The sequence below is a fragment of the Bidens hawaiensis genome, unplaced genomic scaffold, assembly GCF_021521415.1.
Source record: "Bidens hawaiensis isolate Kalapana, Puna unplaced genomic scaffold, B.hawaiensis_p1.1 tig00001236_1, whole genome shotgun sequence".
Taxonomy (NCBI): domain Eukaryota; kingdom Viridiplantae; phylum Streptophyta; class Magnoliopsida; order Asterales; family Asteraceae; genus Bidens; species Bidens hawaiensis.
In genome coordinates this window covers 2227373-2253046 of record NW_027491070.1, presented here as the reverse complement: position 1 = coordinate 2253046, position 25674 = coordinate 2227373, and the positions used below count along the sequence as shown (strand labels likewise).

The window sequence follows — 25674 nt, the reverse complement described above, 5'->3', positions numbered from 1 at the left end:
AATTCATTTCCTTAATAAAACGAACACGAACATAAAATCCCGTTTGGTAAGTGTCCGTGAACAAATTATTTCCTTAACGAACAAACATGAACAAGGTCTTGTTCGTGTTCGTTTACAGCCCTAGAGATTTTAGAGACACCTGGTTGAAAAACGTTGATAAATTGAGTTTGGTTCGGTTGGTATTGGTTAAGTTTAGTAAGATTATGAGGATTCGAACGGTGTTTAATTTTGCAATAGTAACGAAATTCCGGAAATATATTTGTGAGCATCTGAAATAGTATTGCCACACGTACGGATATCAAAACGACACGAATTTAGTTAGTGTCAGTTAAAGGTTACGTGTGCACCATTGGCCGGTTATACCCACTTATAAAACCGGTTTATATTATTGATCTTTGAAAACGGTTATTTGATTTTTTTATTTTTATCTTTATAAAACCGGATTTTACCGGTTAACCAGTTCGGGAATACCCGAAACTGATTATACAGGTCATACAACTTAGTAAGTTATGCACGTCGTCGCGTTACTCATTTTTATGCATGTTTAACACGTAATATGAGACGTAATTTGTTTTAATGACTAACAAATCCTCTAAACGGACTCGCCTAGCCTTCAATCATCGCGAAAACTATACAACGAAAATAGGAATTGGGTCACATACATTATTAGTTACAAATGATATAATTTTTACTAGATTTTAATTAATCGCCGGATACAAGAACACAGCCCGCCGCCTGTTTTGTCACATAAATCTCAATTTCCATCGTACTTCCCGACCAAACCTTCGACAACACCCTCCAGAACCTCGTATCTCTCATCTTCAATCTCAAATCTCATCCTAACCTTAAACTCCACAACCAACTCTTTGTCTCGTTTAAGGTTCTGAACTCAACATAAAAAAAAATAAACCAATCACTTCCAGATCTACTACATATAATCCTAGGTAATTATTTTCATTTCAAATTTTATATAATCTGTTATGATTTATAATTATTTTTATGTGTGATTGACTGTATAATTATTCAATAGAAATCAAGTTGATGGAGTTATCAAACAACAGTGTTGTCACATCCTTGATGGATTCATTAAAAAATGCATCTGATTGGTTGACATTTGCATATGATGCACCTTTTGCTAGAGCTGTTGTGTTTGGAGTCCCAGTTGGAGGTTAATTAATATTCATTTCATTATTAATCTCGTAACATCTTCATAAACTATTATTTGTGTTATAGGTCACTTATTTGTGGAAGGTTTACTTCTTGTTGTTATTCTGTTTTTACTATCTCAAAAGAGTTACAAGCCGCCTAAGCGCCCGCTAACTAATAAGGTTCGTGCAATCATGTCCATTTATTAAGTTGACGTCTCGGCTCTGTTATTAGTATTAGGGTTGTAAATGAACCGAACGGGCAAGGCCTTGTTCATGTTCGTCCGCTAAGCTTTTATCGGACAAACGAATGATTTAAGAACGTCTAACCAAACGAAAGTTCTTGTTCGTGTTTGTTCATTAAGGAAATTAACTTGTTTGTGAACGGTTCACGAACACAAATGAAAAACAATGTTTCATTTGATTTTGCTAACCGACAATGGTTGGTGTCAACGGTACGGCCCGGCTACCAAGTTTGTGTTGGTGTTTTTTTTAACATTCATATGTTATTTTACATATAAATTAATCACATAATATGATTTTGATTGAATATGATTAGAGAAGTCATCAAAAAATATAAAAATAACTTAATGAACAAACGTTAGCGAACATAAACGGACGTAAATGAACATTAATGAACACAATTGAACGAACATGGCTTCTGTTCGTGTTCTTTCATTTAGCTAATCGAACGAGATTACTTGTTCGCGTGTTCGCTCATTTATAAAACGAACGGACATAAACGAACTTTCCACCGAGCAGTTCACCAAACGTTCGGTTCGTTTACCGCCTTAATTATTTATATCTTAGTTTGATGAACCTGTTAGCTTGATGCGTGTAGGAAATAGATGAATTATGTGACGAATGGACACCGGAGTCTCTTATCCCACCAATAACAGAAGATATGGAAAAAGAAGATCCAATACTAGAGAGATATAGATACACACATGATACATATATGTGTTTTATGTATGCATGGTTATGTAAGTAACTTATAAGTTGTGTTGCATTCAGTGCTGCAGGACCGCATACAATAATCAATGGCAAAGAAGTGGTGAATTTTACTTCGGCAAATTACTTAGGATTAATGGGACATGAGAAACTACGTGTGAGAAAACTACCGTTTCAATTAATATTTGATTGTGGGTTTAGATAACATGTTTATTTATACGGTTTTCATACGACAGGAATCGTGCACGTCTTCTTTGGAGAAATACGGTGTTGGTTCTTGTGGTCCTCGTGGATTTTACGGAACAATCGGTATACAGTTATCCAATTTATCAGCTTAACATGTAAATAGTTACTACTTATTCTTTTATTTATTTATTTTATTATTATTTATTTATTTATTTAGATGTTCACCTTGACTGTGAGGCAAGAATAGCAAAGTTTCTCGGAACTCCGGATTCCATACTCTATTCTTACGGACTTTCGACTATGTTTAGTGCGATTCCGGCTTTTTGCAAGAAAGGAGATATTGTTATTGCGTGAGTATAAACTAAAAAGTTTTATAAATAAATCTATCGAGGGCAAACGCGCCATTTTGCATGATCTTTATTTACAATAAATTGCTTGTTTCAGAGATGAAGGTGTTCACTGGGGTATACAAAACGGTTTATATCTATCAAGAAGTACAATTGTGTACTTTAAGCATAATAACATGGAATCTTTAAAAAATACACTAGAGAAAGTTACACAAGATAATAAACGAGCTAAGAAGTTAAGACGATACATTGTGGTTGAAGCCGTCTACCAGGTATTCCTAATGGTTATCGATTTTATTTATTTTCGTATAATTATATAGTTATATGTCCTTTCGTAGGCATTGATTTTGGTTTAATGTTAATATAAGTTTTGATGAAATGTTTAGAATTCGGGCCAAATTGCTCCACTAGACGAGATAATCAGACTCAAGGAGAAATATCGGTTTCGCGTTTTGTTAGACGAAAGTAATTCGTTTGGTGTGCTCGGAAAATCTGGTAGAGGCTTAACCGAACACTACAAAGTTCCCGTATGTAATCTCTCTCGAACTCACTTTTTTTTTGTTTATTATCGTGTTTAAATTCACACAATGTTAATGAATTATAGACTAACAGTTATCTTACTTTTGTAGATCGATAAAGTAGATATATTAACCGCTGCTATGGGACACGCGTTGGCATCAGAAGGTGGATTTTGCACTGGAAGTAGTCGAGTTGTCGATCACCAAGTACGTGTTAATGAAATTTTGTTTGTAAATTTGAACGGTGAGTATGGGCAAAACGGTAATTTAATTTTTTCTTGTAAAATGTTGTAGCGCCTTAGCAGCTCGGGTTATGTCTTTTCTGCATCTTTGCCACCTTACTTGGCAAGTGCTGCAATTACCGCCGTTGATGTCATTGAAGAAAACCCTGAACTTTTAATAAAGTTAAGAGATAATATCAAGGCGTTGTGTACAGGTTCGTTTTATATCTACATTATTTTACTATATTATTATTTAATATAACTATGATCTTATATCTTTTTATTAATATTTTTCAGGATTGTCGGGAATACAAGGACTTGAAATTGCAAGTGATATACTGTCACCGATTGTGTTTCTTGTACTAAAGAAATCCACCGGGTCCGTGAAGAGTGATCTTCAGTTGCTTCAAAATATTGCTGATAAAGTCAGTTTTATATTTACAAATGTATTGCCAGTAAACAAATACAACCCTTATGATGTGTTTTTGTTAATTACAAGTTGATATAATTTCAGGTACTAGATGAACACTCGGTTTTCGTGGTACCTTCTAAAAGATCAACGCTTGACAAATGCAATCTGCCTGTTGGGATCAGATTGTTTGTCTCGGCTGCACATACAGAATTTGATCTACAGAAAGCGTATGAAGCACTGAAGAGCGTTGCAGCTTCATTATTCACAGGTCAAAATTGAATGCTCAGCTTGCAATTTCGTCTTTTCGACAGTTTTTTGAAAGAATATTCATTTGTGTGATAGTTTACTGTATCATTGTTGACATAGGGTTCTGCATATTCTTTGCATTTTGAACTGGCATGAATATTCTTTATATATTTGTTTTAGTATTTACATACTTGAATTTATAATCTTTCTTTCTATAATTGTCTAATGATTATACGGGAAATTTCATGTACACTCGTACAAACTTAGAAAATATCATACAAACCTATGCAAAATTATAAATATCATATAGCCGTTAAGATATCATACACAGCCAATTCATTATAAACATTTTAATAAGCCATTTAAAACTTTTAACCTTATTTTATTAAAACTTTAAAATTTCATATATGCCTATCTTTAACCTCAAAGTTTTTTGTTTACTCATTTTTAGCTTAATTTATTTTTACATATTTGATTGATTGATTATCTGTCGTCGAGGTAATAAAAGAGGAGAGATGACGGTTCAGTTTGCTTTCTTATCGTCGACATTGATCAAAATTTAAATACAAAATAGTGTTTAAACAAATATAATGCAAAGGCGGTAGAATAGTCATTAAGTAAAAATTCAATTTGGAATGCATGATAGTTTTTAGTTTGTTATATATGAAACATTTCAAGTTTGTAAGGTGTATATATAGACACGCACACAATTAATGCTATGTTTTATTAGAAACCGGACAAAATGAAACCACGGAAATTTTATTTCATGAATCAAGTTTCTTTATACATAACTCGGAAGTAAAACGAGTAAAAAAAATCATTATAAAGAATTTCTCAGTAGGATTATGCATAAAAAAAGCATAAATAATATGAAGAAGAACTTGATCAATAATGTGCATAGGTATACCCTGCTTGTTGCCCCATACCATTATTATTATAACCAGCAACAACACCACCATTGCTTCCATATGGCTGCCACACCTGTTGCTGCTCTTGCACAAGAAACATCTTTTTCTTTTCCAGGTCAGCAAGCTGCACGTAAGGCGGTGGTGGGACCGTTAACGACGCTGCAAACGGGTCTTGTGGGTCCGGTTGCACCACTTTCTTATTAGGTGCAGGCAATGCCAATACAGGTTGTGCAGCTACCGCTCCTTGATCATATATGCCATTCAGCATTACCGAATCTAGACCACCACCACCGCCACCAGTTGTCGACTTATGTATCGTCGGTAAGTTACTAGCGGACTCCACCAACGCTACCTCCCAGTCAGCTTTTCCACTTCCACCTGTTTCAACCGTTTTAGGCATCGAAAGCAAAGCAAGTGCCAGCATATTGTCATCGTTTGCCACTGGCGGCAGTGAGTCGTCGTTCATATTCAACAAGTCCTCCATCGTGGCTACCATCGTCGACGACGATGGTAGCCCATTTTCGTTACTACATTCTTCCATGTTTTTTTCAGCTTATTCTTCTTTTCTCTTAAAAACTTTTCTAAAGTTCTAAAATATTATCAGTAACTTTCTGCACCTCCGGGAACTCGGAGGCTCGAGCGACTCCCAACTCCTTTGACCAACTATAAAAGTCAACAAGCTCATCAATCCTCTTAGCTGCAATAACATACTGATCAAAACTCTAGACACAATCACAATACTCCATATCCGTAAACCGATCAAGCAAAACGCCTAACGCCTCGCATATATCAGCATAAACCCGAAAACTTTCTCTTAACACAAGGTACAATGCACCAAGCACCATTTTACTAGTCTTCGCATTTCCAACGGGCCTACACGCCAACACTCTATCAATAACCCGAAGCAGTTTACTCAACCGTTCCAAAACCTTATCGGGCTTCATATCGTTAACACTTTTCACCACTTGTAATTCTTTTCTTTCCCCACATACAACCGAATCAACTAAATCGTTATAAGATTTCGACTTATGACTTATTCCATAGCCGTGATCGTCTCTAAACCCTATCGGGCTTAGCTGTCGTTCGTACGCTATGAATTCGAGTTTCTGGTCAAGATACATTGCATAGTTTTTAACAAACCCTGAATGATCCCAATAATTCGAAAGAACTTCGACACGAAAATCCGACATGTTTAAAACCCTCGAACCTTTTCGGGTTGCGAACATTATCTCTTGACTAAACACCGGATTCCCATCGACTAGTAATCGGTGTACAAGCGTTAATGCTTTCAAAGCAACAACCCAATCATGCGTTTTGCTTAAACGTTTTGAAATATTGTAAACGCACGCGCTTACGTGTCCTCCAGATTGAGATACTCGATGAAGGATTTCCCGTATGTACTTTTCTTCAGCTGGTTCGTTGTTGTGGCCCGTTGCCTTTACGATAAGCACCTCAAGATCAGGTGCTACATTGCCTGCAACTTTGGCTATCCTTATACTGGTTTTGTCTTTAACCACTCCGATCGCCTTCCTGATCTTACTTGAAGACATTGATACAAAATGAATCTGTTTATCTGAAGGCTCAAGTCTGCAAAATAAAGCATTGGATAATATAAATTTATACAGTCATCTTTAATCCATTTGACTACAAACTCTGTATTCATTTCTTGTTTTATTTGATAGGGTTGTAAATGAACCGAACCGAACCGAACCGAACAAGGGTTGTTCATGTTCGTCTATTAAGTGAACGGTTCACGGACAACTAACCGAACGAATATTCTTGTCCGTGTTCGTTCATCGAGGAAATGAACTTGTCCATAAACGATTCAAGAACACAAACAAATGAACACAAACAATGTTTGATTTAATTTGGCTAACCAAGAATGGTGAATGTCAACGATTTGGTCCAGCTACCAAGTTTGTGTTAATGTTTTCTTAACATTCATATTCATATGTTAATTTTTTTACATATACACTTATAAATTAATCTCATAATATATATTTTTGTTTTATAGTCGATAACTTAAGCATAAATCTATATGATAAGATTAAAAAGTCATTAAAAATATTAAAAAGCTTTAATAAAGAAAAAATATTAAATATATCAACATGCATTCATTCCATTTGCCTTCGACACATTTGGATCCCTAGCTCCCGAGGTGGTTCGCTTTTTGGTGCGGGTGCAAAAGAGGATAGCGGCGCAACTTGTTGTTCGCTTACCCATTATCCAGATGTAGCTCGGTTTGTGTTTATATGTGTAAGAAAAGATTATTATTATTATTATTATTATTATTATTATTATTATTATTATTATTAATTGAAAGCTTTAATGAACATAAACAAACATATTATCTAACATTCACGAACACAATTGAACGGGGTAACAAACACAAGCTCTCTGCTCGTTCATTTATTAAACCAAACAAAATTGTTTGTTCATGTTCGTTCATTTGTAAATGAACGAACACAAACAAACTTTCCGCATAACAGTTCATGCACATACACATGAACACGATCAGAAATCTGAAATTATACGCAGTTTCTCACGTAAATTCAGCGTGTAAGCTATAATTCAGATCTCAGATTCTAATCCATATACATAATCGATTACAATCAGCAGTAATATAATATGTGTGATATCATAAACACACAAACGGTTAATTCACGTAACGGATTACGTCAGCATTCATACACACACACATGCACAAAAACGGTTAATATAGAGAAATATGAAATTATATTATATGTTATATATCACACAAATATTACGTACGATCTAAAAACGATTAAATTGTATGAATTAATAAAGCTTACGGAAAAATTGTATGGATTTGAAGAAGAAGAAGAAGAAGAAGAAGAAGGAAGCTCCGATCTACGAGAAAACTGAAAATATAATAATATAAATTTATAATTTTAATTTGCTTCTTAAAAGTATTTTAGAATTTGTTAAAAACCGGTGAGTGTTTTTGACTTTTTCTGCTCAAACTGTTATTTTTTATTTTTACGAAAATAATAATAATAATAATATTTGTTGTGTGGATTCTTTTTTTTCCTAAAGAACTTAACTACTTTGAGAAACAAAATGGTTCGCGTTACACTTTTATTTCATGTTTTAACTTTTAAGTACATTACCTTCACTTATCGTTAAAATAGGGGTGCCAGTTATGGCGGGTTACTCTTTTTCACTTTAACCTGACTCGTGTATTCATTTGTGTCGTTTTGAGCACATTTGAAATGACGTAGTGTTCGGGTTATGTTTCATGCCGACTTGTAGAATGTTGGTTTGTGACTATGAGTGATGTTTAATATTCAAGTTGTGATGATAACGGGTAGTCTTTGACATAGGCGGATCTGTGCCCGGGCCACCCTTTAATTTTGTCTTCGAAATGCAAAACTTTATTATTCTTGTTTGTGTTATGTATTGGATACCAGTGAACAAATATTAAGATACTTCTATATCTATATCAAAAAGTTTTTCTTTTAGTAACATTGTCGCAACCAAAAAGAAGCGGCCACCTAATGCGAATGTGAAGACATAAAAACGATTACTTGATATCACTTAACAATTTTTTTCCATTTAATAAAACTTTTGTGTGTCATTTTGCCTATGTTATATATCCCTATTAACAGGATTAATTATAAAACGCATATTATGATTATATATAATTTTGTTTGATGTTTATCATGTGAATTCACAAATATATCTAATAAGTTAATGTTTTACATATAAATACTTCAATTTTTTTTAAAAAAAATTATTAAAACTGACGATAAATTATTTTAACCTATGTGCAAGTACAACTTATATGCTTCAGATCACTTGAACCTCCCAAAATGTTTAGTCTCGTTAAAATAAACAAGGTACATGGATCATAACCAGGTTACACGCGTTAGGTTTTTCGATATGATTATTGATTAGTTAAGCATGCCATGTTCGGGTTAGATGATACAAACTGAATCCATCGACACAAAGTCATAGAAACCTTTGTATACTAACGAAAGAATGACTAAACACAAGTTTCTTGACCACATAACTTTAAAGATTTTGCTTTACACCATCTATAACTGATTCTAAAGGTGCAACACTACATTTTATCTTAAATATTATCTTTGACTTTGATCAGTTGTACTAGTTGCACCAGCGATCAAACCACTCAGACCAGCACCGTTTTCAATTGGCGGTGAGGCGCCCCATTTTCCTTCCGACTCTAGCGGCTCGAGTACAACCACACCACCATCGGTCAACCCTAACGCAAACTGATTAGCTTCGGATGGATGTGCAGCAATCACAAGTGGATACACCCTTGAACTGCAAAAGGTAAGCGTTGATCCATGTTAGAAAAATGTTATAAAAGACGAAAATACCCCCGTGAAACAGAAATGGAAACTGAAATGCATACTTTGGATTGGTTGATAAGTATGACGTGGCGCTAACTCTGCATCTTAATCTAAGCGTGGATGCAGTAAGAATACTGACACTTCCATTCTCGACACTCACGTAAATCGATTGGCTATCGCATGAAAAAGTGGCGTGAGTGATCAAACCGTTTATTTCTGGTGGGACCCACTGTTTCAGGCGCTCGAGCTTAGGTGCTTCATATATGGCTACTTGAGTTTCGTGAACTACTAGCAATTGCGTTTGATCATTGTGAAACTGGACACGTGTATCCACTACGGGTGCAGCAACACGTCCAGTCGGAATTTGCAAACTTTTACTCGTTTGTTTCTCCCACCCTTCAGTGCTCCAAACACACAACTGCAATAAGATAATTTAATTATTGTAAGAATTTAAACATTTGGAAATGAAGCTAAAATATTAAATAATATCCGATCTTTCTTACTTGAGAATCAGCACCCGAAGATACCAGCACGTTAAGCACATTAGAGAATGCCAAACCAGTTATCCGTTTAGTATGACCCTTAAGCTTGGTTTTAACCTGTTGACCAAATAAATAAAAATTTATCTCGTTTATCAGATATCTGACCAAGTAACTAAAGCTTACCTCATCGATGCGAACGTTGTAGATTTGGATAGACGAGTCATCCATGCCAATGGCTATAATATTATTGTCTTGTGGATGGAATGCTAAAAAGGTTGCAGCAGGTGGAGGTGGCATGAATGTAGTCATCGTCTGCATATTTACAAATGTCAATGTACAAAAATATTAAAAAGTAAAATTATATAACTGTCATACCTTAAATGTCATCATATTGAATAAAGAGATTTTCCCACCAGAAGCAGACATAACATAGGAATCATTCTTGGAAAGTGCAAAACACGGGACCGCTTCTTCAGGGTTGGTATCACTGACAACATTTGTCATCAAGATACCACTCGTCGGTTGCCATAACTGAGGGGCAACATTTGCAGTAGCCTGAAAAGTTTAAAAATACTTATCAGTAAAATTTGGTCAAAGTGGGATTAAATATATCATGATAAATATGAAAAGATATTACCTTTCCAGTTGAATTGCGGTCATTTCGCTGCCATTTCCATAGTTTATGGACCGCATTGGTTGCTAGAGCCAATATCGCAAGTCCCGAATTAGTGTAAATCAACCTTGAAATCTGTAATGACGGATATTATAAAATATATATATGAACAAGTTTTGATTATTTAGTTAAACGAATGAGAATAAACACAAGCCTCGTTCGTTCATTTATGTTCATTTATTTCCGTTAGTTTACATTAAGTTCATTCGTTTATATTCGTTAACATTTTCATTTAATTTTTTTGGCCCATTACTGATTATTATAATAATAATAACTGTTAGGTCCAACACATTGTTCTTCACATTACCTTAACTATATTTAGCTCAGTTATGCTCGTTTTTAACAGTCATGAAGCGTTCGTTATACTGTTAACGAACACGAACATGCTTCTTTTTTTAACGAACAGGCATGAACACGAAAACCTCGTTCGTTTAACTGTTCATATCCGATCGCTTGTTCACGAATGGGCAAGTAAATCGAACAAACACAAACATGCCCATTCGTGTTCGTTGGGTTCATTTACAAGCCTAGTGATGGCAAAGATGTAATTACCCTCGTGGTTGATGTAGTATCGGGAAGCCGTAACGAGCGGCACTGTGACGGTTCTGTAATTTCAGTCAGTTTCCATATTCTAGATTTCTCCACGGATTCATCTCCAACTCTCGGTTTAACATCAACCAAACTTCGATTGTCACCATTCTATGAGTGGGTTCCCACGAAAAGAGGTTAATATCATAATTAAAAGTTAAAGCTATAAATATATTTATATTTATATTACCATTGCGATCATTGAGGGCATTGTTGTAGCTCTATCCATAATGCTGGGACCCGCAGATGGATTAGCAGCACCAAATGTAGTCATAGCAGAGCTCTGTATAATGTTTGTATTTTCTTTTTAATGCAACTATAAAATTTATTAAAGTGATAAAGATAATAAATATTACCTTTACAACAGAACGATTCTCCATGGTTCTTAAAAGCCTAATCCCATCTGGATTAGCTAAAATCTTGATGCCATTATCATTAGTTGACACAGCCAATAGAATTCCTTCCTTGTTAAACCTTATGCAAGCAGAAGCCTACAATTTTTTTTATAACAGAAAGTTATAAATGTGTACCGAATATATTATAATACTGAAAGAATAACATTAAACGAGTACCGGTAAACCACCCTCCGCATCAACGGTTGTCAATAAGTTGACATTATCCATATCCCAAAACTTAACAAGAAACTCATCACCCGCAGCAAGAAAACGGTTCTTTGTGTTATCAAATTGCACAACTCCAACTGACCGTTTCCCGAGCCCGTTATATGTTCGTTTAACCGCTCCTTCACTTTCATTCCATTCCACAATGTATGATTCTCCTTCTTTATTTGTACCACATGAGAATAACCTATTATTAACCAAAGTAAGAACCATAAGTAAACATGTGTTTACATCAAGAGTTGACTTATTGGCATTTGATAAAGTAAAAGTTGATGACTTTTCTAACCTTGTACCGTCTGCAGTGTATGCCATTGTGGTGGATGAATGACCTGGCGCATCATAGTCAACTCTTGAACCCATGTTGTCATACAACCATGCTTTTATTTTCCCATCAGTTGCAGTTGAGAATATAAACTGCACGGTTTCTTTAAAATGTGGACATACAGAATAAACAGGTGCTTCATGACCCTCAAATGTGTATTGTTTGAAACCCGTAACTGCATTCCAAACTTTTATTAATCTATCGTCACCGCAAGTCACAATGCAAAGTTGTTTGTTTGGATAAGAAAACGCGAGATCATTCACACTGCCAACATGAGCATCGATCTGTATATAATATGGAACATAATAAATGCATTAATATATACATAATGATGGCAACCGCCTAAAGAGCTAAAAATTAAAAGGTGAAGACAATATAAACCTCCAAGTGGTTTCTGACATCATCGCCGCCATGATACGAGTATATCTGCACAATGTGCTTTGAGTACGCAACACCTGTATCAACGTTCATTATTGTTAACTTTGAACTTTAATGACAAAAGATATAAAACTATTAAAAAGTTAATAATATACCAAAAAGGGTTCCATCAGGGCTCCAAGTTACACGATTGATTAATGCAGTATAGTCGCTGGTCAAAGCGGCCTACAATAAAGAGCCAATGATCGACGTATAAACAAAATAATAAAAATTATAATTTAATAAAGAATAAACACATCACAGCAAACTGTGTTCATTTAGTTAAACGAACAAACATGAACAATTATGTTCTTTAGTTTACATTTGTTTAAGTTTGTTTGTTAACGTTGAAGTTCATTCGTTAATATTTCCATATATGTTCAGTCATGTTCATTCGTGAACCTTTCGTTATCCTGTTAACGTACAAACATAAACAAACACGAACATGTTTATTTTCTTAATGAGCGAAGACAAACAAGAAAACCACATTCGTTTAACTGTTCGTGTTCGATCGTTTGTTGTGTTAAAGTTAAGCGAACAAACACAAGCGTGCTCCCTTCGTGCTTGTTCGGTTCATTTACAAGGCTACCTGCAAAGGCGTTGAAAAGACGCTAAGATCCCAAACTTTAAAATTCTTATGAGCAAGTTTTTCTCTGCTACCAAGTTCCCATATCATGATATCCCCAGTATTTGTTCCAACTGCAATTAGTGAAAAAAGACAGACATTAATGACATAATACACAATTAATAAAAAGTAATTTAGAGTAAACGAGAGCCAACCAAGAAGCAGAATCTGCTGTACTGGATGAAAATCCATACTCTTAACCACGGAGCCTTGATTAAGTGTCATCACCACAGTTTTTGGTAAATCATCTGACGAGTATGAACTTTGACCATGGTGACTTTGACCACTTTGACCACTGTAACCAACAGGCAAGATATTTACAGGCATATGATTAACCTGCTAACAATACACAAATGCCATCAGAACCTGGTAACATTTAATGTCAAGACTACTCAATTTTTTATAAAAGAAAATGACATACTTCATCAGAAATACCAAATGCCCTTGTTCTTTTTAATACATGTTCTGAGTCAGCTGTTTGATAATCTACAGCAGGATTGTTCGTTGGCGGAGTCCTAGGGCGCTTTAGCATAGCTGTTATACCTTACATTAAGATAACATGTACCACTAATTCATTATATAGAAAAACAACCTTAAATCACATCAAATGTAAGCGAATAAAGTATGTACCCGAATTATTTGGTGAATTGAAACCAAGAGGACCAGCAGAAGCCGAGGGATGAGAAACAGTTGGTGGATTAGCCATCCAACCAGCAAGAGATGTTGGCAGAGCTGCTGGTGCAGGCTGAAAAGGCTTTATACACACACACAAAAGTTAAATGAAATGCAAAATATGATTAGAAAATTTTTAACTTATATTTCAAAGAAACATGTTTCAACTTACTCCATGAGCACCCAAAGGCGGAAAGCCTGCAGGCTTTGGAACAGCACCCATTAATGGATTATTTACAGGGGATGGAGCCCTAGCACCGTTCGGTTGTGACTGTCCACAAGAATGGTCAACAAACAGAGTCTTTATGTCTGGATTTGGTTTAGGGTTTTTACACAGCTGATGTTGCCAGTTCAAACTACAAATCAAAACACAAAAGTCAAAGCAAATTCATAAAGTTGAGAAACAAAAATAATCAATCCCAGATACCTTTGATTAATAAGTGTACGCAATCTCGAGTTTTTTAAAGTTGGGAAGTTTAGCTTATCACGAAACAGAGGATTCGCTTCAATCAACTTTTTAAGTTCGCCCAACATTATACTCCTCGCAGACTTTGTGTCTCCATACTTTGATAACTGCTCATTGTCTCTGTATGTGTGTGTAAATAAATCAGATGTCACAAAACTTCTACAATTAACTTTCGATGCATTATACAATTTACAAAATGAAAATAAAACCTGAAATTCTCCAGAGTCAAAAGTTGTGTTATTTCTTTAAAAAGATCTTCATTAAAAGCTGAAAACACCTTCAAATCCTTCATTAGAATTTCAACAGCTTTAGCACGATCTTTCCTGCAAATTGAAAAACAAGAACAAAGAACAATTGAGGATATCGTGTACGAAAGCACTCAAAACTATATATATGCTATACAGCATTCAAACATACTTGTCTAGGGCTTCTAGATACTTTTGCTTTCTAATCTCAAAGAAGATCTTCATTGAATATCTGTTATCGTCCACCTTCGTAAAACCAGAAAGATACTTTTCCACCTCATCCCACTCTCCATTTGTTACCATTTCCTCAAAGTAACGAACATTGAAGAAAAAGCCTGACTCTTGCTCCAATCTTAACAATGAGGCAAACACAATAACACATTATGTTATTAACAGATATGTAAATACATATGGCTGTAAACGAATCGAACTGTTCGGCGGGAAGTTCGCTTATGTTCGTTCGTTTAATAAATGGATGAACATGAATAAAGAATTTCATTCAATTAACTAAATGAACGAAAAAAAACAAAGGCCATGTTCGTTCAACTGTGTTCGCTATGGGCGTTCAAATTCAGATATCCGGACCTTTCGGATAGTGGATTTCACTATCCGAATCTGAAATTTGGGATATCAATAGTGAACCGGATATCCGAAAATCTGGAAAAAAAATAATTATTATAAAAAAGTTTAAAGAACTACTTTTAAAAACAATTCAGATATCCAAAATATTATCCGAAGTATCCGAAATATCCAAAAAAGTATCCGAACTATCCGAAATTTATCCAAAATATTAGAAAAATTATTCAAAATATCAGAAAAATTATCCGGCAATTATAAATAATATTTATTATTTAATAATTTAAAAAAAATATTTCGGATGGTTCGGATATCCGAACTATAGAAATTTTCAAAATCACTATCCGAATCTAAATCCGAAATTTCGGATTCGGATTTTCGGATATTTCGAATACGGATTCGGATTTTTTAACACCCCAGTTCGCTTACGTCCGTTTATGTTTGTTTGTTTGTTTGTTTCTGTTTGTTCATTAAAAGATTTTTAATACTTTTTAATGACTTTTATATATAAATTTAAACAAAACTATTAACTATAAAACAAAAATCTATGCGAGTATTACGCAACAATTTATATGTAAAATAACATATAAACATCAACGTTAAAACTTAAAAGACAACACAAACTTCATAGCAAAAAAAAAAACACTTGTCTGTATTCATACGTGTCCGTTCGTTTGCGTTCATGAACCATTCACGAACAAAAACCCCATTCAGTTAGCTGTTCGTGAACCGGTTCAGTTCGTTAATTACAGCAACTGTCGAATCGATAAACCGTACCTGTGAACAGAGTCCTTAAACTTCTCCTCATCCAAAAACTGTAGTATCAAAAACACCAGCTCCCTACTAAGCGACGACATCGTAATTCACTCACTACCTCCCAAAACCTACACCAATTCAATTCAATTCAATTCGATTCAAAACCCTAGGTATCAACACAGATCAAGCAATTCAATTCAAACCTCAATTATCAACAATCAAAACCCTAACAAGCAGCTCCAATTGTTCAATTAATAATAATAATAATAATAATAATAATCTACACACGTCTAATTAGTAATTGATTATAAATGTTAGGGCTCGTAATTCGTACCTTTGAATAGACGGATCTGAGGTGGTTTGTAGAGAGAGAAAGTGAATTAGGGGTTTGTAGAGAGAGAAAGTGAATTAGGGGTTTGTAGAGAGAGAAAGTAAGCAGAGATGTGAAACCGAAGAATGAAGACATGTGATATATATAGTGGAGGATGAATGTATATGATGTGTAAGAACTGATAAGTGGAAGTGATTATGATGAGAAGTGTGTTGGCTTATCAAATGGGAGGTTGTGAAGGTTTTGAAATAAATAATGGATTAATGGTTTAATATCGTGGATTTTTTCAATATTGATATTTATTTTATTATTATTTTAGTTATTATTGTTTTAATTTGACATTGAAATTGGGACATCTGGCAAATGGTACACAAACTATGTTTTAAACCTAAAACCAATTCATGTTGAAACCAGTTTCTAGACAGGTTACGACTGGTTTCGATTTAGGTTTTGACTGGTTTTTGTCGGTCTTGTCCAGTTTCAATTCGGTTAATTGGTTTTTGTAGAGAAAACTACAAACTGGTTCTAAACTTACCGTTTCAATCAGTTCCAAACCGGTTTCTACATAATCAGTTTCAAACCAGTTCGATTTCGGTTTGATTTTCACGTTTATTCAGTTGACTTGTTGTTGCCCACCTCTGGTATTAACAGCGTTTGAAATTACCTTTAAGATATTTGAGTGAGTTTTTATGAGACATGGTGTTAACTGTCTATATACTTATTCAGGAACAACATCAAGGATTGAAATCACCATTGTGGGAAACAACTCTTGAATCAGGTTTAGAACGTGAGATCTTAAGATCACAAGCCTTAACCATCACCTTCATACTATTGGACTAGAAAGGCAACTGCGTGATTATACAAGAGATAGGAAAGTATTGGGTTGTGATTTGCGACGTACGACGCGTGAAAGATGGGTAATTTTGTTCACGTCATAATTACGTAGGTAGTTTTTTTATTTGGTCGTTATGTTTTACTGTTTGGCATCCATTTGTAACATGGTGTTTTAGTTTAAACGTTGGTTTTAACATCTTACGCATATTGTTTTATATTTGGATGTCAATTTACACATAATGTTTTATGTTAGTGGCAATTTGCACATGATGGTTTACATCTATGTGTCAAATTACACATGGTGTTTAACACACGTGTGTTCAATTTTTCCTTTTTAGAGAGTATAGCAATAGCATATTTAATGAAAACGTAATTTAAATAAAAGGTTTGAATTTATGATAGAATTATTTTAATAAATTATGTATTAAATTATGAATGTTTAAAAAAGATGAGGAAATTTGCATGTGAGTTGCACGTGTAAGTTCTTAGCATGTGAGTAGCATGATCGTTTTTTTCTTTATTTGGGCTTATTGTCATCTTTTAATGACACATGGCGTACTCCATAGTATTTTTTTTATCTGGTTCTTTCACCTTTTACATTTTAACTCTTTCCTATACATATAACATACATCGAATAAAACAATAAATAGAATTGATCGTTCGTGTTAACGGGTCATATAGGTCCGACCCAATTAAAATTTAGACCTCCTGATTTTATTTTATATCTCCTCTTCTCTCTTTGTCTCCTTTTTGTATTTATATATTTTACAACTCATATGTTTCTTTCCTTTTTCAGCAATACTAATAAATAACACTTGTAAAATCATATCATTATGTGACATTTGTGGGGAATGCTAAGGTGTCAAATTGTTTGTTTAAGCACCCACCACGTTTATATGTGTTTGGTCTCATAGTTGCGTAGGTCATCTCTCACTCGTGAATTTAATTAAATTATTTATATTGTCCACAACCAAATCTAAAACTTTTCGCATTATCTTTTATTAAAGTAAATAAACTTTGTTATGTACGAACATACTTAGATTATTGTGGTGTTTAATATACAAGTATCGCCAATTGAAAAATAAGTGTCTACCAAGTAGCTAGACAAAGCATACCAACGTACCCACCCAATTACAATTAGACAAAAACGTCATACATCATACATGATACACCTAATTACATTAGACTAGTTAAAACGAAAATGAGAATTCTATTTTGAAATTTTAAACTCTGTAAAACCAAATCAAATTATAACTGTATTTTCTCTTCTCAAAAACTCTTACATCTTTCATTCGTTTAATAAACTCGGGAACACGGGTTTATCGCGCAAATAAATAAAAGTTTGTATGACTAAATAAAAAGTAAATTATTACTAGCTTATTATATAAAGAAGAGTACTAGAATTTATTTTATTGGATTCATCAAGAGGGCAAAGTGAAAGTTGTAAAGTACATATATATATATATATATATATATTTATTCTGAAATCCACAATTTCAGTTTCTGATACAAAGTTACAAACCCTAAATCGATATGGAAGAAGACAAAGGTACCTAGTTTATTTATGCACCTCCTCTATTATGATATTAAATTGAGTTGCTGATTTTTGCTGGTTTTTTAACCCCAAAAAACTAAATCGAAATCGAAAAAACCGAAAAAATCAAACAAAAAACTAAACCGAATAAGAAACTGAACTTTAGTAAAAACCGAAATATTGGTTTAGTTTTGTGTTTTGTGTTTTGTGAAGAACCGAAATAACAAAAACACCAATAGAACCTTAATAACCGAACCTTAACCATTAAAATCGAGCCTATTGATCACTTCATGTTATTGAATTTATGACATTTTATATTTCTTTTATTAACTTATGTTCATTATTCTATTAATCATTATTTATAAAAACAATATTAGACCCAATATCAATCTGTTGGGTCAATTTTGTATGCCCGATTAGCAAAACCGAAGAATTTGAACCGAAAACACAAAATTAGAAAAACCAAAACCGAACGGTTTTGAAAAATAAAATAAAAAAACTGTAAATCTGGTTTTGGCCTAAAACTGCACCGTACTGCACCACGCATTGTCTTGATGGTTAGCTTAATCGTCAGTTTGACTTTTTTAAATTGTTTAAAAAAGGTCAAGTGAAAGAGATGAGCGACCGCGAGTATCTAAGCATTGTAGCAGCAAGAAGATCATTAGCAGCTTCTGGTTCTAAAACATTAACATACTAGTTTATAGCCCGTGTATCACACGGGTTTTTATCACATGTGTTCTTTCGACTATAGATAATTTATATCAGTTGACAATTATAATGCTATACCATGAGCTAAACTGTTAGTACCGGTTTTTGATATTAAAATCCAAAACCGGACCATTGAAAATAATAACTGAACCTCCACTAACGGTTTGGTTTCACGATTTGGGTTTATTTGGCCTTCGCAAAAATGAATAAAATATAAAATGAATACATTATACAAATCATAGATAAAATATTAAAAATAACATACTATCACAAATGAAAACGATAAAGTTTCAACACCTACTGTAACAACAGTTAAACTTGTAGAGGCCATCCTAAAACATAGATCAACAAATTAATGAGAAATGTCAATGATAAATATAAACATGAAACCAGATTTCAAAGCAAATGATTACACAAATGAATCCATATTTGAGCCCTACAGTATGAACTTGACCTTTCATGTGCATACAACCATTGGTTTCACAATTGCATATTCTAAAACCACCACAATTGAATGAACATGCTTCTCATTTTCCGGTTTGCACAAACTGAGAATTAAAACCAAAAGACATGATAATTTAAAATGAGATAAAATGGAAAGATATAATGAAACATAGAAACATATGAACACAACTGATAAAATTAAAACAAAAGGACAATGTTGAATCTAAGGTCAAAATTGACCAAAACATGTAAGAAAATTCCAGATTGTAAAAGAAGTCAAAATTGTCCATTATATTCAAACAAATCACAAGACAATCTATTACCATACCTATAAGTTTCATGAGGCAGATTTGTTACATAATTAAATCTTTCCACCAAACTATGCAGCAGCTGATAATCTCAAAACATTAATACATTGTTTTCCACTATTTTCATAATTTACATCATTAATATTTTTTTAGCATAATTCCAAATAAACCCTTGATCATAAATCATAGAATTTAGCCCATTCTGATTTCTAACATGAGTTCCGATCTAATCAAAAAAGAATTGATCCAACACGATCTGAGAATAGAATTGCTTACATAATAAGCAAATCGCAGTTGACCATTGACATCCTATTAATATAATAAATAAAAACAAACTATTACATTTAAAACTAAGAAACAATCAATTAAAAGATAGTTAAAAGAAGCAGATAAAAGTTATCTTAACAGTCACAAATAAAAGTGGATCAAATGGTGTGTAGCTCATTTAATAAGAACCAATCTGCTTTAGTAATATATTGTTAGGTATAACAATGAATATTCCTATGGAGAATATTGTGATCATGAAAAATACAAGTTGAAAGCATGTTATTTCTACAACTTCAGTTGGTAACCCATCCAAATCTTGGCCATCATCTACAATTCATCCAACAACTGCAATTATATATTTATATCTTCTCACAAGGCTATGCAAAATGAAGTCAATTGTTTTGATTTACATTTGAAGTCTAACCTCATTAAAAGAAAACGGTCAACATATGTTTTTCTTCTGTCTTTCAAAAATAATGTTATAAACACTAAAAACATCAAATTTGAGCTAATATATTATAGCTTCATATACAAAACTTAGTTTTGTAAATCAATATTGTTTAGTTTCCAAATATTCTAGCTTATGAGAATGTTCAATTCCAGTTATAAGATATAACACAAACATGCACATGTCCTTAATAATATGAGAATCAAAATAGACATGGGAAATTGGTAATATGACATTTAATTATAATATTCAAAATTCTATTTTTTTCTTCACTTTTTTCATATTGACCATTATATCCTTTAAGCCTAATTGTATTCTTACATCTATATTGGTTAATAACTTATCAAATCCAATACCATAGGATGAATGGAAAAAGAGAGGCCATTTTTGAAGTGAGACATCTGGATATAAGCAACCCTCAAACACAAGAAAAAAGCATCTTGGAAATTGGGTGTTGAATGATAGTATAGAAGGAAGGACCAAAATAGTAATTGTCATTGTTTCTTTATGAGAATCATCCATAATTTCCCTTAAAAATACTCCATCCGTGAGAAATTCGATCTTTGTACCTCGTGAAATGGATAGTATAGAAGGAAGGAATCGAGAGATCAGTTAACGTACCTCGTGAAATGGATGATAAACATGTCATGTAGAATAGATTGTGAGTGACGATGATGAACTCGAAGACTGAAGACGTTGAAGATGGATTGGCTGTTTAGGGAATCGTTGTAGATGCCGATGAAGAAGATTAAGTCATAAGCTTTGCTTTGCTTGAATTAGGTTTGATATAAGATATCTGTTTTTTTAAATTTGAATGGTGAATGAGAGAATAAGGGATTTGGGCGGGATATTAAAAGTAAGATTGTAAAGCTTGTAGACAGTGGCGGACCCAGGATTTTTTGTCAATGGGGTCCCAATTTTTCCGGTTTACAAAATTTTTGGGTCGGTCGTTATTCGGGTCGGGTGACAAGTGGCATAATGTATACTCTTTTATTATATAGGGAGATTATTTATAAGGAGTAATTATTATTATTATTATTATTTATAATGAGTTGATTAATGGAATATATAGGTACCAAAGAACCATATGTGGATAGATCAGAATATCCACTTGATGCAGGTACGTACATGGTTTATAATTTATAAAAGCATATATAAAACTGATGGATCATATTAATTATAAATGCATGGTAATCAATCAGATATCGAGTACGAGGTACACTGGGATAAACGCCGTGGTCGTTCCGTTTCAAGAGTACCCAAATGGTCTCAAGACGAGTATGCGTCTCGTACCATCACTCCTGCTAATGGTATCAACATATATATGCTTGCTGGTTATTGTGGAAAGCAGGATCATCCAAACTCCACATCACAAGCAACTGCTGCTGATGCTTCTTGTAGTTCTGGTAGACACTCACTTGGATTCGGTTTTAAAACATATGATTATATTGTTAAGATATAGAGGTGTTGTTGAATAATTTGTATTTAATAGGTACAAAAGCTCTCGAGCGCCTTTCTCTTGAGCATCCATCAGGGACTGACAACCACTCGTTCGGTATGTATACGTTCGTGGTTTGTTCTTAGTTCTTGACAATTGCTGTTTTAGCGCGTGTTTGGTTAAAAAGAAGAAAATAATGATATTGATTTTCTACTTTTCTTAACTTTAATTTGTTTATAACTAATTAGCAGATACCGAAGCTGAAGCGAGATCTTTATTAAAAGCAGAAATTGCCCGACAATATGAGTGTTATCCAGGTAGGTAAACAATGATTCAATAGCTTGAGTTTCATATTCTTGCCTGCCTTGGTGATAGAGGGAGTTGAAGAATACTAATTATTTAACAATGATTCATAATTAATGCAGAGGAGTTCGGTTACTTCTTAGATGAACGTTGCAAAGGTCAAAAACTTGAAATTTCGCAGGGACCGATTAAGAGACCTGGTCTCCCTCCTGAACTCAAAAGCAGAGTTATCTACCCAAAACGCCCCCTAAAAGACGATGCCGGTTATTTATTCTAACTGTATTGATAACTAACTACAATCCTTGCTTGCATTTGTTGGTTATTAGGTGATGAAGTCAAGTGAAACCTTTAACATGCAATCAATCTAAACCCTCCTTATTAGTTTTATATTTTACATGTTTTGGACTTATGTTTTGGACTTTATTTGTTCCTAGTACTTATAACTATGAGCGTGCTTGGAATTGAGTTTGAAAAATGCTTATTGACTTATTAGCCAGAATTTGGGGCTTCGAAAAACTGCTTTTTAAGTCTTTCATAAAGCTAAAATAAAAAAGATTTTTCGATTGCCACACACATATTAACTTATTGGCTTCTTGAAAACACCAATGAGTCAATAAGCATTTTTCAAATTCAATCTCAAACATGCCCCCTATGTTGTGGACTGTTTTGTATGTGCCTGGAGCCTCTTTGAACTCGATCTTTTAAGGCAAGCAGAAGTTTTATCTAACAAGAACCTAACTTTAGTCTCTCTTTTAAATAATGTTGTGCTAATCTGTATGTTATTTACGAGTACCGATTAATAATCTCTTTACGTAAACAACTGATTTGACACTAGAATTCAGTTTAGTTGCTGGTTGCAGACTTGCAGTGTATCGTTTTGGTCTATTAAAGTTTTAGGGTAGCGTTGGAGTGAAAAAAGAAAAGCTTATTAACCTAGACCGAAACCAAGTTATGCATCGTTTCAAAACCTAACCACGCCACACTGAACCCGGCTTGTTTGTTACGGACGAGACCCCATAGTCATCGACTGTTTTCAAAATGATGGGATCAAACTTTCAATATGGGATCATTGATTATAGAAAAAGAGTTTTAGAGTTTTAGATTCCATGTTTCAAATCTTTTTAAGAAAATTGCAAATTTATTATGAAAATGTTGAAAACAAACCACACACAGTTCAATTTTTCGATACTTATAATTATTTGTTTTGATTAAGATTGATTACTGTTTCTTTTATGACATTAAACCATAGGACACTCCAATTGTAAACTCGACAACTTCTAACACGTGTTACTACATACTAAAATCACAATTTGTCTCTCTAAGGGCGCCCATAATGGAGCGTTAACTCCTTTGTTTCACAGTCGAAAACACCCACACATCCATTACATATTGGCGTTAAATGGGCTTGAATCTATTGTGGCGTGTTTTAAATAACTTCATTGTGAATTTGTGATCCTTTAATATTTTATGGAAAAATACAAACAACTGTTTCAAGCATTAATTACAATGATTTTTTTGAACGGCCAACAAACGTAGAATGCCTAGATACTTCGTACAGGGTGACCCAATGGCAAAAGGCCACCGTCAACTGGCTGGCCGTACGGAGCCCTTAAGCGCTTCTAAGTTTTCTCCAGTTCCAGGGAAAACCCACTCGTCTGAAGGCCTACTAGTGTACCTGCTTTCATCATCCATCCTTGCAAGTCTTATGCCTCATAATTCTATAGCACCATTAATAACTTCACCACCAAGGCTCGGCATAACCACCCCAAGTTGTACCTCTTCAAAGTCAACTATCACTAAGAAACCTTGATTGTTAGATATAAACTCGCGCGAATGTTATGCTTCTCCAAGTTCAAGAGTTTGCATTGCAACTTGAGTCTCCTCTATTGTATGGATAAATTGTCCCTCGTTGTTGAGGAAGGCTAGCGCTATTCAGTCCATGTTTTCACCCACAAGTGGTAAAACCATAAACAAATCATGCATGACTCCGGTCCGCTGCATTCAGTTCTGGAACTTGATTGGAAACTTAGTATTGTTTATGATGGTTTTGTGAACGGTACGTAGATTGATGAATAGTCTGAGATCTTGTACTGCATCTTCTTGTAGTTCTTAAGGCCGCCAATATATTATGTAGTTCTTAAGGCCACCAATATATGGTCTTAGAGGATACTGTAACACATATAGTTGTACAAGTAAAAAGTCATCGTGATCTTTGTAAATATATCATGTTAATAACTCTTCACCTACATGTTAACCTTGGAATTAACATCAACAAGAGACGCCAAAAAGACATCAATTTCTCGAACTAATTTATGTACTTGTCTTTATCAGTTTTCTTTTTAACAGGGCCATTAGCGTCATGACTCATGAGTTGCATGCAATATTGGTTGCTAAAGATCGATCTCCATGGCGTCCAGAAGCAAAAGAGGTGTTGTGGGATTGCATTAGGGCCGGATTGTGTTACATTGTTATGTAAATTATTCTTCTCGTCCATTCATCTTGTAAACACATAAAATCCTTAATTTCTCTTCATTTCTATCCAACTCTGAAAAACCAACTAAATCAATTTTTTTTTTATTTCTGTCCTCAAACTACTCTCCTTTACACTTCCGTTTAATAAACTCAGGAACATGGGTTTATCGCGTGCCCAAATAAATAAAGTTTGTATGATTAAACAAAAAGTAAAATTATAATTAATTGAGTAGTAAAACGTATTTGTTTGGATTCATCAAGGGGCAAGTGTGAAAGTTAAAAGTGCATATACATATAAATCGTAGACACAAGACAAAACCCTAAATAAAAATTGGAGAGTACGTCGAGATGGAAGAAGACAAAGAAGGTACGTAGTTTATTTATTTATTTATGCACCTTGTCGATCTGTCTTTATAGATGTTATGAATTCATGGTTTTTAGTGTGTATGTGTGTTTCAATATTTATTTATCCATGAGCTTTTGCACCTATTTAAAGTCTTATAAAGATATAAGAAAAACAACTGCTTCTTCCTGTAAACACTCGTTTGATTTCGTTTGTAAAACATATTATTATTATTATTATTATCATTAAGATATATACATGAGTAGAGGAACTTGATCATTTAATTTCCTTTTTTTCATGCTTATGTAGTTGAGCAATTTGTACATAATAATTAATAGGTACAAAAGCTCTCGAGCGGCTTTCTCTTGAGCATCCATCCGCGACTGGCAATCATTCGTTTGGTATGTATACATTTGTGTTTTGTTCTTAGTTCCTGACTATTGCTGGTTTAATTATGTGTGTTACTTTGGTTAAAAATATGATATTGTTTCTCTCAATAACATTGTATCAACTTTAAAAGTCTTTTTTTTT

At 33.9% G+C, this 25674-nt stretch overlaps 2 protein-coding genes, 1 long non-coding RNA gene and 1 pseudogene across 7 annotated transcripts in view; 2 read left to right on the top strand and 2 right to left on the bottom strand.

Annotated features, from left to right (window-relative positions):
• Nucleotides 1–715: 715 nt before the first annotated feature.
• On the top strand, nt 716–4197 carry LOC143567488 (long chain base biosynthesis protein 1-like). The gene is made up of 13 exons (XM_077053897.1): nt 716–944; nt 1031–1168; nt 1234–1328; nt 1987–2076; nt 2158–2253; nt 2333–2405; nt 2500–2632; nt 2727–2901; nt 3016–3156; nt 3259–3354; nt 3442–3583; nt 3666–3793; nt 3883–4197. The coding sequence occupies exons 2-13, from the start codon at nt 1042–1044 to the stop codon at nt 4057–4059; spliced, it is 1473 nt and encodes a 490-aa protein (XP_076910012.1). The 5' UTR covers nt 716–944; nt 1031–1041; the 3' UTR covers nt 4060–4197.
• A 636-nt stretch (nt 4198–4833) lies between these two features.
• On the bottom strand, nt 4834–6559 carry LOC143568987 (putative clathrin assembly protein At4g32285 pseudogene; annotated as a pseudogene).
• Nucleotides 6560–8938: 2379 nt separating this feature from the next.
• Nucleotides 8939–16118, bottom strand: LOC143568953 (topless-related protein 4-like). 5 transcript variants are annotated; one of them, XM_077054979.1, is made up of 23 exons: nt 16048–16118; nt 15735–15841; nt 14554–14733; nt 14346–14459; nt 14098–14256; nt 13843–14026; nt 13629–13752; nt 13420–13541; nt 13154–13337; nt 12963–13072; nt 12490–12559; nt 12338–12411; nt 11921–12240; nt 11587–11821; nt 11371–11505; nt 11205–11297; nt 10979–11125; nt 10391–10501; nt 10129–10308; nt 9937–10065; nt 9775–9870; nt 9334–9689; nt 8939–9242 (listed from the first exon to the last, which is right to left on the bottom strand). In XM_077054979.1, exons 2-23 carry the CDS (start codon nt 15812–15814, stop codon nt 9038–9040), a joined length of 3408 nt encoding a protein of 1135 aa, XP_076911094.1. In that variant the 5' UTR covers nt 15815–15841; nt 16048–16118; the 3' UTR covers nt 8939–9037. The 5 variants fall into 5 exon arrangements, with proteins under 5 accessions (XP_076911094.1, XP_076911100.1, XP_076911113.1 ...); XM_077054985.1 differs by having other exon boundaries at nt 13154–13334; XM_077054998.1 differs by having other exon boundaries at nt 13459–13541.
• A 5555-nt stretch (nt 16119–21673) lies between these two features.
• The window catches only part of LOC143567481 (uncharacterized), a 167077-nt gene continuing 163076 nt past the window's right edge, over nt 21674–25674 (top strand). The window contains exons 1-2 of the long non-coding RNA XR_013141424.1: nt 21674–21707; nt 21790–21897. This is a non-coding gene — a long non-coding RNA (uncharacterized LOC143567481). The remainder of the gene's footprint in view (nt 21708–21789; nt 21898–25674) is intronic.

What these genes read in the sequence shown, in the direction of transcription:
- LOC143567488 (XM_077053897.1), top strand. Translation starts at nt 1,042, where the DNA reads ATGGAGTTATCAAACAACAGTGTTGTCACATCCTTGATGGATTCATTA. An exon ending in AAAGGAGATATTGTTATTGC is followed by an intron (nt 2,633 to 2,726) that starts GTGAGTATAAAC and finishes TGCTTGTTTCAG; the next exon opens with AGATGAAGGTGTTCACTGGG. An exon ending in CCGAACACTACAAAGTTCCC is followed by an intron (nt 3,157 to 3,258) that starts GTATGTAATCTC and finishes TTACTTTTGTAG; the next exon opens with ATCGATAAAGTAGATATATT.
- LOC143568953 (XM_077054979.1), bottom strand. Translation starts at nt 15,814, where the DNA reads ATGTCGTCGCTTAGTAGGGAGCTGGTGTTTTTGATACTACAGTTTTTG. An exon ending in TATCTAGAAGCCCTAGACAA is followed by an intron (nt 14,460 to 14,553) that starts GTATGTTTGAAT and finishes TTCAATTTGCAG; the next exon opens with GAAAGATCGTGCTAAAGCTG. An exon ending in AGAATCGTTCTGTTGTAAAG is followed by an intron (nt 11,298 to 11,370) that starts GTAATATTTATT and finishes AACATTATACAG; the next exon opens with AGCTCTGCTATGACTACATT.